Raw genomic sequence first — 13,712 nt, 5'->3', positions numbered from 1 at the left:
GCTTCTCAACTTGCTCAGGGACTTGGAAGAATAGGCTACTGAAGACTTAGAAGATACAATAAACAACATTTCTTCCCCTCAACTTTGGTGCCAATTGAGAAGTAGTGTCAGGAAACACAGAATGGAAGTTGGTTTTGGTTTCGTTTTTTTCTGCAGAACAGAAGTTTTAAATTTTAGTAAGATCCAACTTACCAATTTTTCCTTTCATGAACCATTCTTTGGGTGTTATATCTAACAACTCATCATATGGCCCATCTAGATTTTCTCATTTATTTAAGATTTTATTTATTTATTTGAGAGAGAGAGAGAACGAGCAGGGAGAGGAGCAGAGAGAGAGAGGCAGAAGCAGGCTGCTAATTGAGCAGGGAGCCCAATGTGGGGCTCATTCCCAGGACCCTGAGATCATGATCTGAGCCAAAGGCATATGCGTAACCAATTGAGCCACTCGGGTGCCGCCCTTCCACTAGTTTTATAGATTTGTATTTTACATTTAGTTATTTATTGGCTTTGAGTTAATTTTTGTGAAAGGTATAAAGTTTGTATTTATGTTCTTTTCTGTTTGTTATTGCATATATTGTCTAGTCAATCAACACCACTTTTTGCAAAGAGTATCCTTTCTTTCTTTTTTTATTTTATTTTTTTCTTTCTTTTTTTAAAAAAGATTTTATTTCTTTATTTGAGAGAGAGAGAGATTGAGAGAGATCAACACGAGGAGGGAGGGGCAGAGGGAGAAGCGGACTCCCCACGAGCAGGACCAGGACCGGCTGATGCCAGGACCCTGGGATGATGCAGGACCCTGGGATCCTGACCTAGGGGGAAGGCAGCGGCTCAAGGGACTAAGCCACCCAGGTGCACCCTTATGAGTTCGCATTTCTTTCTCTTTCTTTTTCTTTCTTTCTTTCTTTCTTTCTTTCTTTCTTTCTTTCTTTCTTTCTTTCTTTCTTTCTTTCTTTCTTTCTTTCTCTTTTTCTTTCCTTCTTTCTTTCTTTCTTTCTTTCTTTCTTTTCTGCTTTCTTTCTTCTTTATTTCTTTGTCGTTCTTTCTTTCTTCCTCTCTTTCTTTCTTTCTTTCTTTCTTTCTTTCTTTCTTTCCTTTCCTTCTTTTCTTTTTTTTTTTTTGATTTTATTCATTCATGATAGACAGAGAGAGAGAGAAAGAGGCAGAGACACAGGCAGAGGGAGAAGCAGGCTCCATGCAGGGAACCTGAGGTGGGACTCAATCTGGGGTCTCCAGGATGACGCCCTGAGCCGAAAGCAGACACTGAACCGTTGAGCCACCCGAGCTGCCCAAGAGTATCCTTTCTTTTTTTTTTTTATAATAAATTTATTTTTTATTGGTGTTCAATTTACCAACATACAGAATAACACCCAGTGCTCATCCCCTCAAGTGCCCCCCCTCAGTGCCTGTCACCCATTCACCCCCACCTCCCGCCCTCCTCCCCTTCCACCACCCCTAGTTCGTTTCCCAGAGTTAGGAGTCTTTATGTTCTGTCTCCCTTTCTGATATTTCCCACACATTTCTTCTCCCTTCCCTTATATCCCCTTTCACTATTATTTATATTCCTCAAATAAATGAGAACATACAATGTTTGTCCTTCTCCGATTGACTTACTTTACTCAGCATATATACCCTTCAGTTCCATCCACATTGAAGCAAATGGTGGGTATTTGTCGTTTCTAATGGCTGAGTAATATTCCATTGTATACATAAACCACATCTTCTTTATCCATTCATCTTTTGATGGACACCGAGGCTCCTTCCAGAGTTTGGCTATTGTGGACATTGCTGCTAGAAACATCGGGGTGCAGGTGTTTTGGCGTTTCATTGCATCTGAATCTTTGGGGTAAATCCCCAACAGTGCAATTGCTGGGTCATAGGGCAGGTCTATTTTTCACTCTTTGAGGAACCTCCACACAGTTTTCCAGAGTGGCTGCACCAGTTCACATTCCCACCAACAGTGTAAGAGGGTTCCCTATTCTCCACGTCCTCTCCAACATTTGTGGCTTCCTGCCTTGTTAATGTTCCCCATTCTCACTGGTGTGAGGTGGTAACTCATTGTGGTTTTGATTTGTATTTCCCTGATGGCAAGTGATGCAGAGCATTTTCTCATGTGCTTGTTGGCCATGTCTATGTCTTCCTCTGTGAGATTTCTCTTCATGTTTTTTGCCCATTTCATGATTGGATTGTTTGTTTCTTTGGTGTTGAGTTTAATAAGTTCTTTATAGATCTTGGAAACTAGCCCTTTATCTGATACGTCATTTGCAAATATCTTCTCCCATTCTGTAGGTTGTCTTTTAGTTTTGTTGACTGTATCCTTTGCTGTGCAAAAGGTTCTCAACACCTCGACATTTAATAGTTAAGCTTGCAAATTCCAAAGAGTATCCTTTCTTAATTGAATTGCCTTTATCCTTTTGTCAAAGATCAATTGACTACACCTGTGTGAATCTATTTCTGGCCTCTCTGTTATGTTCCAACGATCTGTGTGTCTATTCTTTTATCAATACTGTGCTGTCTTGATTACTGTAGTTTTACAGTAAGTCTTGAAATCAGATTCAATTTTGTTCTTCTTTACTATTTTCTTGGTTAGTCTACATTTCTTGCCCTTCATATAAATTTGGAATGCATTTATTAATAACTACAAAGTAGCTTGCTGGGATTTAGATTGGTATTGCATTCAATCCACACATCAAGTTGGAAAAAATGGAAATCTTATCGAGTCTTTCAATCCATGAACATGGACTATCTCTCCACTTATTTAGGTATTCTTTCATTTCTTTATCAGAGTTTTGTCATATTCTGCATATTTGGCTATCTTTTCATTTAAAAGTTTTGATTTGTGGTCCTCCTGAGAAAAATAGGAACTAAAAATCATTCTCTCCATCTAATGTTCATAAAGCTATACGTGGAAATGGTGCTTTTCTTGTTATGGGCTAAAAGTATGTACTTTTCTTGTTCTGGAACTAAAGTATTATTTCCTTAATATTAAGTCCCTTTTACAAGACCTGCTAGTGCAGAGCTAAGCATCAGTGAATCAGATTTATGCCAGCCACAGAGGTTTCACACTAAAGTCACAGACATCTCATATCAGAGTCCTAGAAACCTTCCCCATTAAGGCCATTGAAGTTCTCACACTAAAGCCACAGAGACCTAGTAAAGTCTCTCACTAAAGCCACAGAAATCTCTTAGCAAACTCCAAATGTCTCACTCAGTTTCTTGGGTCCTATGTTCTTCTTGACTTAGAAACTCAGGAATTTTTGTGTAACTCCCAGGCAGATTATTCAAATTTCAACAGATGGAAATTATAGGGTTTTTCTACAAATTTGCTGTTGTCCTTTGAATACAGTGAAAACCACTGGGTTATTTCATGTTGCTCTTTATACTTTACCTATCAGACCAAATAGAGATAACTAGTCTGCCTGTAATAGTCTCTCATTTGTGATGATGGGAAGTTAGGGTCCCACAGGATTTTTTGTTTATGTGACCAATTTTTAATCTTGAACTTGAGTACCAACTTGTACCCCATTCTGCTCTAGTGATCTCACAGTAGATAGAAATACTTACATAATTTCTGGTCCTGGATCTGAATAACAATGACTGTTAATAGTAACTAGTTCTTGTATATAGTTTAAAAGTTTACAAACATTTTTACATAGTCCATCCTTTTTAATATTTAATTTTGTGACTTAGGAAATATTTGCTCTATTTTAAGAAGGACTGTCCACAAAGTCATTAGCAAGCTGTTAAGTATTAAAATCACTTTACTTCAATAAGAAAGCAGGTCTCAGTTCTAGGTGCTACCCAGTGCTTTCCATGGTAGCATGTATTTTGCCCTGCCCCTTTTACTCTTATGACTTTGGATGGGGAAGTGACATCAGAATTCTCAAAGTGCCAGAGTCCAGCTCCAGCTGCGGTGGGTCTCTCGAAGGAAAGGATTGAAAGGAATGAGGAGATGCACACACACACAGAGTCAGGGAGCATACATCTCCTCCTGATCATTTCGCAGGGGCTTTATATCATTTATATCATTTTACATTGCCTTGTTTTTCCAGTTTCTTTTTTAATAGATAATTACGTTCTACGTTTTATCGCAAGCATCTTAGATCATTCTAAAGATTAAGAAACAGCTTTTCTCATAAGAAATATTTTTCCTTTCAGTTGAGGATAATCTTTATTGATTTCCTGAGAAAGCAATGATTGTGACACAAAAAGACAAAGGTGCTAGACAGAGCGTGACCTACTCTAGTGGGATAACAAGTCTATGGTACTATGGTTACATGAGAGGGGTTATTATAGTTAAAGATTATATGCAGAAATGTTTAACTTTCTTCTGTCAGTTTACAATACCTACAACCTCCTACAACTTATTTTATCAAAATATGTGTTCCATTGGTTAATTAACTGTCGTCTCTTTGTCTTGATGCTTAAGAGGTGCCTAAAGGACTTCTTCCGTGACAGCTTTAACTGGGCTAGGTTCCCAGATTTCTTTTACCCTTAACTGATCAAAAAACTCAGCATTTGTCATATTAGAGGAATTACAGAGTTGGGGGCATTGGGTTTTATTCTAAGAAGCATGTTAGAGATTTTGATTATTTTTAGACTCCATATTAATTTTATGAAAATTTCCCAATAATAATATTATAATGATGCTGAAGATGGCCAAAAACAAAGTGAAAGGAATCAGTGGGAGCCAGCTGTGGCTTCTCTCGATTTTTCAGGGTTAGCCCTCATGCCTGGACTTTGTCAAACAGCATGAGTAGCTTGGCTTGTTATCACCAAAGGAGGAGTGAATAAGTCAAAATGCCAGTGAATACCAAGATCTGGTGGCATTGAAGGGAGATGCAGTGTACTGACTGACTCACTTGAAGGTGTGGAGATTAGTCTATTGTATCAGACCCAAAACATTGTAAGAAAGTAGCATTTAGGACACAAAGGGTGCCTGTTTCCCAGCTAGGAGAAAAGAAATGAATATGTTTCTTTTCAAATATCTTCCTCTCAGGCGCCTTGCTTGCTCAGTTAGAAGAGCATGAGACTCTTGATCTCTGAGTTGTGAGTTTGGGTTGGGTGTAGAGATTACTTAAATAAAGTTAAAACAATAATAACAACAATAATAAATTTAAGACCAAAAAATAAATATCTTCCTTTAAGTAAAGCTTTTGGGTCCCTGTGGAAGACAAAGAAGATAATACACAAAGTGTCTTGCTAAGCCATGAAAAGTGGCACAACATAGGTACTAAAAGCCCAGATTCTGGAGCCAGAGGATCTAGGTTTGAAACCCAGTCCATAACTTACTACCTTTGTGATTTATTTTTCTTATTCCCCAATTCTGATGTATCAGGACTTTTCCCCACACCATTGAGCAATTCTCTAACAGCAGCTGGGTATCCTAATGGTCAAGTCAGTTCTGATACTTTCAGCTATAAAATAAATAAGGTCGGAAAATCTAAGGTGAAACATAGTGACCATAGTGAATAACCTTCTTTATATAAGTGAAATTTGCTGAGAATAGAACTTAAATATTTTTATACACACACAAAAAAAGCTAAATATGTGAGGTGATGGGTATAAAAGAATTCTAGCTAAATATAAGGTTTATTCTCAGGCATCCTAAATTCACATGTCTAAGCCTAAAAAATATGTCCCTCCGTTTCCTTTCCTTTTTTGCATGTATTGTCTGTTAATTGGCAGAATGTATCCAAGCTTAGAGAACTGGGATATACGCTTGTCTTTCCCTTCACATTCTCCTTTCAATTACCAAATCCTACCATTGCATTTGGTCTCTGAAGTGTTAGTTTTACAATCCGTGGTCTGATTTTTAATTAAGCAGCTGTAGAACAATAGAGGTAAGATTTTTTATTACGTTTTTAAATTTTATTTATTTTTAAGGTTTTATTTATTTATTTATGAGAGAGACACACACAGAGAGGCAGAGACATAGGCAGAGGGAGAGAAAAGCAGGCTGCCTGCGGGGGACCCAATATGGGACTGATCCCAGGACTCTGGGATCATGATGTGAGCCAAAGGCAGACACTCAACCACTGAGCCACCCAGGTGCGGCTCTTATGATTTTTTGATGATACAGTGATGTTCTTCTATTTGCAGCCAATGTTTCAGGTTAGGTTGCCCCTCTGTCCACTCCAACTGTGTTATGGGATAGGGATGTGGTTATTTTCAGCAAACCTTTCCAGTTCCTTCCATCACTGTAGAAGATATTTCCTGACTTTTAAAAACAATTGTTACAGGATTGATTTTTACATGTGTGGTGATGCCTGCCATGGTAACATTTCATTTACCAACTTGGAAAATAGGGATTGATACATAATTTTGCATATTTTCAGAGACCAAATTATATCCATGATTCCAGTTGTTTACTAAAATGTGTGTCAATTTCAAAATAATAGAAAATTATGACAAAGCCTATCTTTAGAGGTGAAGCTATAACTTTAGATCATAAAAAGAAAGAAAGAAAGAAAGAGAAAGAAAGAAAGAAAGAGAAAGAAAGAAAGAAAGAAAGAAAGAAAGAAAGAGAAAAAAAGAAAAAAGAAAAAAGGGAAGAGAAAAGAAAAGAGAAAGAAGAAAGAAAGAAAGAAAGAAAGAAAAAAGAAAAAGAAAAGAAAGAAAGAAAGAAAGAAGAAGAAAGAAAAAGAAAGAAAGAAAAGAAAGAAAGAAAAAGAAAAGAAAAAGAAAGAAAGAAAGAAAAAAAAGAAGAAGAAGAAAGAAGAATAAGAAAAGAGAAAGAGGAAAGAAAAAGAAAGAAAGAAAGAGGAAGAAAGAAAAAAGGGGAGGGGAAAAAGGGCGGAAAGAAAAGAAAAAGAAGAAAAAAAAAAAAAAAACCCTCAAAAAAAAAGAAAGAAAAGAGAAAGAAAAAGGAAAAAGGAGAAGAAAAAAGAAAACGAAAAAAAAAAAAAAAAAAAAAAAAAAAAAGAGGAAAAAAAAAAAAAAAGGAGAAATAAAAAGAAAAAAAAAAAAGAAAAAGAAAACAAATGAAAGAAAAAAAAAAAAAAAAAAAAAAAAAAAAAAAAAAAAGAAAAAAAAAAAAAAAAAAAAATGAAAATAAAAGAAGAAACAAAAAAAGAAAAAAAAAAAAAAAAAAAAAAAAAAAGAAAAAAAAAAAAACAAACAGTGACTAAAAAAAAAAAAAAAAAAAAAAAAAAAAAAAAAAAAAAAATAGAAAAAAAAGAAAAAAAAAAAAAAAAAAAAAAAAAAAAAAAAAAAAAAAAAAAAAAAAAAAAAAAAAAAAAAAAAAAAAAAAAAAAAAAAAAAAAAAAAAAAAAAATAAAAAAAAAAAAAAAAAAAAAAAAAAAATAAAAAAAAAACACTGGGCAGCCCGGGTGGCTCAGTGGTTTAGCTCTGTCTTCAGCCCAGGGCGTGACCCTGGAGATACAGGATCGAGACCCACCTCCGGTTCCCTGCATGCAGCCTGCTTCTCCCTCTGCCTGTGTCTCTTTCTCTCTTTCTCTGTCCCTCATGAATAAATAAATAAAATATTTAAAAATTTAAAAAAAATTTAAAAAAAGAAAGAAAGAAAAAAGAAAAAACAAAAAACAACAGTAACAACAGCAAACTCCACTGACCAGATCCATGCCCCACATCGGGAGGCAAGGGTGATATATGCAGAAATCCCCATAGATTAACTGCAGGGATTTACGGTCTGTTTTGATAACTCCAACTTGTGTTCACACTGTGTATTCTTAACACCTTACATATTGAAAAAACTTCAGATATTGGATGTTGGGGACAACTAGAAAAGATCAAAATGGCACCAATGGCCCAATCATGCAGTCTCTCATCACCTCACAGCCAAGTTTAAAGGTCACCCATAGGGTAGACACAATTTAAAGGTGACATAGTATAAAATGGCTCCATAAGGACTATGTCTGAATTATTTTGGATCCATATCTTTTTAATCTCTGGGAGAGCCATGAAGGTAGGGCTAGATATCACATATTTTTTTCTAATGAAAAAAAATTTTTTTAGCACCAACTGTGTTATAATCCACAGGAGCTCTTCACACCTCCATCTGCTTCTGTTCATGGAAACCAAGCCAACTTTTCTCTAAGGCCCCTTTACCTACGGCATAATTATTGTTGGCTCTAGGAACCATATTTAATAAATCCAACATTTGCTTTTGGGTGACTGGGTCATACAACATGCACACAGTTAATTTTAGTTAATTTTATAAAATCAAGTCAACTTAGACCCATTACTTACATCCAAGTACTTTCAATTAATAGTAAGATACTGTAGAAGAAAATTCCAGTTGTATAGTCTAGCATCTGCTTTACTTTTTGTTGTCCTAACCATGTTTTGATAACTATAAGTGGCTTTAGATTATCTTCCATAGCTAAAGATACAGGCACAAATTTGTTAGGCAAAGAAAATGCAAAAAGAATGATCGATTATCAGTCTGTATTTGCACATTAGCAAACAAGAGATTATCTCACCCTTATTTGCTCACATGGAAAATAGCATTCTATAGTTTGGTTTAAAAAAAAAAACACAACACACAAGTGACTGGACTAGATGAAAGGAACAGAGTTGATTATTTTGTGGAGAAATGGTTGCTTTTCAACTTGAGATAAATTCATGACCTAGATACAAAGCAGAGAATTTTAATACATTCAACAATGAAGTTAGAGAATTTAATGACCATGGATGCATACCTAAAATAGGAAAATGTGTAATACTGGTTTAAATTTTTTTTTTGAGATTTTTATTTTTAAGTAATAATGGTTTAAGTTTTTAAAAATATCTAGAGGCTTTAATTATATCTAATGTGTAATTAATACATACTGGCTAAAAAAAACTAAAGCCATTTCAGACTTTCTAACATTCTCCACAAAGGTGCTGCATACTTTTTTTGTGTGTGATTTATTCTTAGATACTTGATGTCTGTTGAGGTTATGGAAATTTCATTTTTTAAAAGAATATTTCATTTTAACTGTTTTTTGATGGTATGAAGAAATGGAACAGATTTTTGCGTGTTTATTATGTGTCCAGAAACTTTGTAAATGGATATTTCAACAACGTATTAAAGAATCTTTTTGGATTTTCTGCATAATCTCAATCATCATCTATGAATAAGGTCAGTTTTGTTTATTTTGTGCTTCATAGTCTAATATCTTTTATGTCATTTTCTTGCCTTACTACGATTGGTGAAAACCTCCAAAAAATCGACATAGTGAGATGTTTTTAGCTCATGTGGTCCCAAACTCAGGGGAAATGAATTCAGTGTATCCATAGTATAATATTTACTCCAGGTTTTTGTGCACAACTTTTTATCAGGAAAAAGAATATTACATTCTATTCCCAGTTTGCTAAGAATCTTTATTATAAATAAATATAGATTTATATTACACTTTTTTTCCCCCTGGTGTTTCTCTTTTAATCTATTAATGTGTTGATTACATTAACTGATTTTCTAATGCTTCATTATTGGGATCACATTGACATGGCAGTTTAGTTTCTAATCAGTTGAACTAATTTTTCTTTTTCTTTTTTTAAAGATTTTATTTATTTATTCATGAGAAATACAGAGAGGCAGAGACATAGGCAAAGGGAGAAGCAGGCTCCCTGCAGGAAGCCTAATGCGGTATCAATCCCAGGACCCCGGGATCACGATGCAAGCCAAAAGCAGACAGATGCCCAACCATTCAGCCACTCAGGTGCCCCTGAACTATTTTTTCTAGTTTTCTATACTTGTCTATACTAAGGACTTCCTTGCTACCCCCTTCTAAGAGATCCTTTTGTCAATATCAGGAAGTATGGGTTACTTTCTCTTTGTAACACTCTTTGCTCTTGGTTGCTTTGAAACCCTTATCCTCTTGGTTTCCCTTCTCTGACTGCTTTTTGCTTTTCTTCATCCCCTGCTGTTTCTCAGGGCCCTTGGAGCTCATCACCTCTTATGGCACCAAGTATGTGCTGATGACTCCCAACTCTTTGCTTATAATCTAAATTTCTTTCCTGAGCTGCAGTCACAAATACCCAAGTGCCTACCCCATCTTTCTACTTAGATGACTTACAAACACTCCAAAAATGTTCAAAACAGAACTCATCATCCTCCAACTTTTATTTTGTCTTCTTCCTTTGTTTCTAAACCTACTCTCTCTCCAGGGATTCTCTCAGGTCCCAGTACTCCATGCATCTACGTGCAAAAGAAGAAACCCAGATGTGCTGGCTTCTTTTCCTTTTTATAGCCCGTCACTAAGACTTACTAATTCTACCCTCTAAATGCTTCTTATAGCCATAAATTTCTATTTCCAGATATTAATCTGGTCAAAGCTATCATTCTCCTCTTGAAAATACTACTGCCAAATTTATTTTCTTTCAGCCTTGCTCTAGCCAATAAATTCCTTCCTTTCTCCTTCCTTGTTTCTTTCTTTCTCTTTCTTCTTATAATTTTAAATATTTGTCCTAAATTAAAAATTTTGTCTTACAAGATAATTTACCAATAACTCGTTGTACATCATTGTTCTTAATATATACACTTAAAAATTAATAGAATTTAATTCAGGAAAAGGAATTAAGGGCCAAGTATTATTTTTAATGATTGTATTCATTATTTTCGATGTTGTCTGGCAACACCTGAATACTTAATGCCAACAAGACACAAAGTCTGTAACTTTAAATTAATTTCTGATACATTGATTGCTTTTGTCAAAATCATTGTTCCTAGAATACAGAACAGATACTTTTGTTTACTATTTCCTTATTTAATCTGAAATGATTTTTTAAAATTTTCTATCTATTAAGGCTAAATGGGCAGCATTATATCTCTGGCTAAAACAAACAGAACAAGTACAAAGATAAAAAGCAAAACTGGGAGGGACACCTGGGTGGGTCAGTGGTTGAGCATCAGTCTGCCTTTGGCTCAGGTTGTGACTCCAGGGTCCCAGGATCAAGTCCTACAGCGGGCTCCCAACAGGGAGCCTGCTTCTCCCTCTGCCTATGTCTCTGCCTCTTTCTGTGTGTCTCTCATGAATAAATAAGTAAAATTTTTACAAAAAGAAGAACATTTAGATTGTAATTACAGTAAATTATCAGTGAGAAGAGTTTAATTTCAGAAAAGTAATTTGGATTTTGCTATCTTTTTGTGTTTGATCAATCCAAAATATAACTTAGCAGTTCCCTCATGAAATTCTAGTTATCTATACAATCCAAGGTAAGTATCATTTTTTTCTCTTTCTCCAAGAGTAATATTTGTACTTACCCTTTTTTGTGTTCACATTGCATTTTATTCTTACTTCTTATTGTTTCTGTGTTTTCACTATTTTATGAATTTCCTAATGCTTTTTTTGGTAGTAAACTATATTGTGTTCAGAAATGGGTCTAATGCATAGCAGGCACTCAAGATAGAGTCACTGAATTATAACTAAATTTTAGACTAGATTATTTATTTATTTATTTATTTATTTTATTTATTTTTTTTTTAGACTAGATTATTTAGATTTAGATTATTATTAGACTATTTCAGAGCTTTCTATGAAAAGCAACTAAAATATTTGGATCCAAATGGTATTGTATTTCAGGTGAGATGACTTTTTTCACAAATCAGTGAAAAAGAATCTGACCCATATTTGCATGCTAACAAATTTGACTTAAACCTTGTAATCATTACCTCAAATGGAAAATTTGAATCCTTGCCAATCATAAATAGAAACACATACTGTTTGGTTTGGAAATTAGTAGCTCTTTCAAATAAATAAACATCTTCATGAAACTATGTGAGACTGTGCACTTTAGCAGATCTAAGATCGGCATTACAATAAAAGCAGAAAGATTTCTTTAAATATATATATATATATATATATATATATATATATATATATATATATAATTGTACCCAACAACAGGAGATTCTGCTTAAGATTGGAATTGCAATAAAACCAGTGAATATACTGTCAGAAATGGATGTTATTCTGAAAGTTTGATCATAAATTTATCAATGAGACACAGTATTAGAAATTTGGATTTTTTTCTGTGGAAATGTTAGCTGGATTGGATATAATCTTTCTTACACTGTCAACAGCAGAATTCATAATTGGAATGTTGGGGAATGCGTTCATTGGACTGGTAAACTGCTCTGAATGGGTCAAGAACCGGAAAATCTCTTTAGCTGACTTCATTCTCATCTGCTTGGCTATCTCCAGAATCGCTCAGCTGTTGGTGTCATGGTTTGAATCATTTATGATGGGACTATCTCCACTTTTCTTTTCCACTTATAAACTGGCAAAATCTATTACTTTGCTTTGGAGAATAACTCATCATTTGGCTACGTGGTTTAGTACCTGCCTAAGCATTTTCTACCTCCTTAAGATAGCTCAGTTCTCTCATTCCCTTTTCCTCTGGCTGAGGTGGAGAATGAACAGAGTGGTTCTTGCAATTCTTGTATTTTCTTTGTTCTTTCTACTGTTTGACTTTCTAATGCTAGAAACATTCAATGATCTCTTCTCGAATGTCGATGCAATGGATGAAAGTAATCTGACTTTATATATATATGAAAGTAAAACTTTTTATGTTAAAACCTTGATTCTTCTTAGTTTTTCCTATATCATTCCTATTATTCTGTCCCTGACCTCATTGCTCCTTTTATTTCTGTCCTTGGTAAAACACATCAGAAATTTGCAGCTCAACTCCATGGGCTCCAGGGATTCCAGCACACAGGCCCATAAAAAAGCCATTAAAATGGTGATGTCTTTCCTCTTCCTTTTCACAGTTCACTTTTTTTCCATACAATTGTCAAATTGGATGTTTTTTTTATTTTGGAACAAGAAGATCACAAAGTTTATCATGTTGGCCGTTTATGTCTTTCCTTCAAGCCACTCACTAATTTTGATTCTGGGAAACAGCAAGCTGAGACAGACAGCCTTGAAGGTACTGTGGCATCTTAAAAGCTCCCTGAAAAGAGAAAAACCAAATTCATCTTTACCGATAGACTTTCCAGAATCTTTCCAATGATGAATACTTAATGAGGAGTCTTTGAGGATCTATTTCACTTCTACTGTTTTTTTTCTGCTGGATTCCTTTAAACATTGTTGAGCATTATTGAAATTTTCCCTAGAAAATGTTGCTTTTGATAACTGACACATGGTCAGCCAATATAATTTTAAAAGTATTCATTTTTGTTTAAAACATTGGTTACCAATATTTTAAAATCTCAAGTGTTCTTTTCAAAAGAATCCAAATTATTAAATTTTATATGCAAAAGATGTACTTAATTATTATACTCATGTGGGGAGAAGAGGCATATCATGTTTTAGAAATCAAGATAAATTACAAACTTCACTAGGTAAATTATCTACAAAATATTGATAGAAAAATTAATTAAGCAACAAAGTTATAGATGGGAAAAACATGACTTCAAAGTTTAAAGGTCTATTTATTTTATTTTATTTATTATTATTTTTTTTAATTTTAATTTTTAAAAAAGATTTTATTTATTTATTCATGAGAAACACAGAGAGAGGCAGAGACACAGGCAGAGGGAGAAGCAGGCTCCCCACAAGGAGCCTGATGTGGGACTCAATCCCGGATTCCGGGATCACACCCTGAGCCGAAGGCAGATGCTCAACTGCTGGGCTACCCAGGCATTCCCTATTTTTTTTTTTTTTTTTTGTGAAAAAGTTTTTCATTGTTGTCATTAGAGGTCTTATTGATAACATGGGAATGAGGTGTTGGAAAATAATATTCATAGTGCAAAATAAAATAAACTAGAA

The 13,712-nt window shown here is 34.5% G+C and overlaps 1 protein-coding gene across 1 annotated transcript; it reads left to right on the top strand.

Annotated features, from left to right (window-relative positions):
- Positions 1-11,982: 11,982 nt before the first annotated feature.
- On the top strand, positions 11,983-12,954 carry TAS2R42 (taste receptor, type 2, member 42). Its single transcript, NM_001145496.1, has one exon. It carries the CDS (start codon positions 11,983-11,985, stop codon positions 12,952-12,954), a length of 972 nt encoding a protein of 323 aa, NP_001138968.1.
- The last annotated feature ends 758 nt before the right edge of the window (positions 12,955-13,712 follow it).

Source organism: Canis lupus, chromosome 27, assembly GCF_011100685.1.
Source record: "Canis lupus familiaris isolate Mischka breed German Shepherd chromosome 27, alternate assembly UU_Cfam_GSD_1.0, whole genome shotgun sequence".
Taxonomy (NCBI): domain Eukaryota; kingdom Metazoa; phylum Chordata; class Mammalia; order Carnivora; family Canidae; genus Canis; species Canis lupus.
The sequence above is the reverse complement of the archived record's forward strand: the minus strand, read 5'-3'. Positions and strand labels throughout refer to the sequence as shown.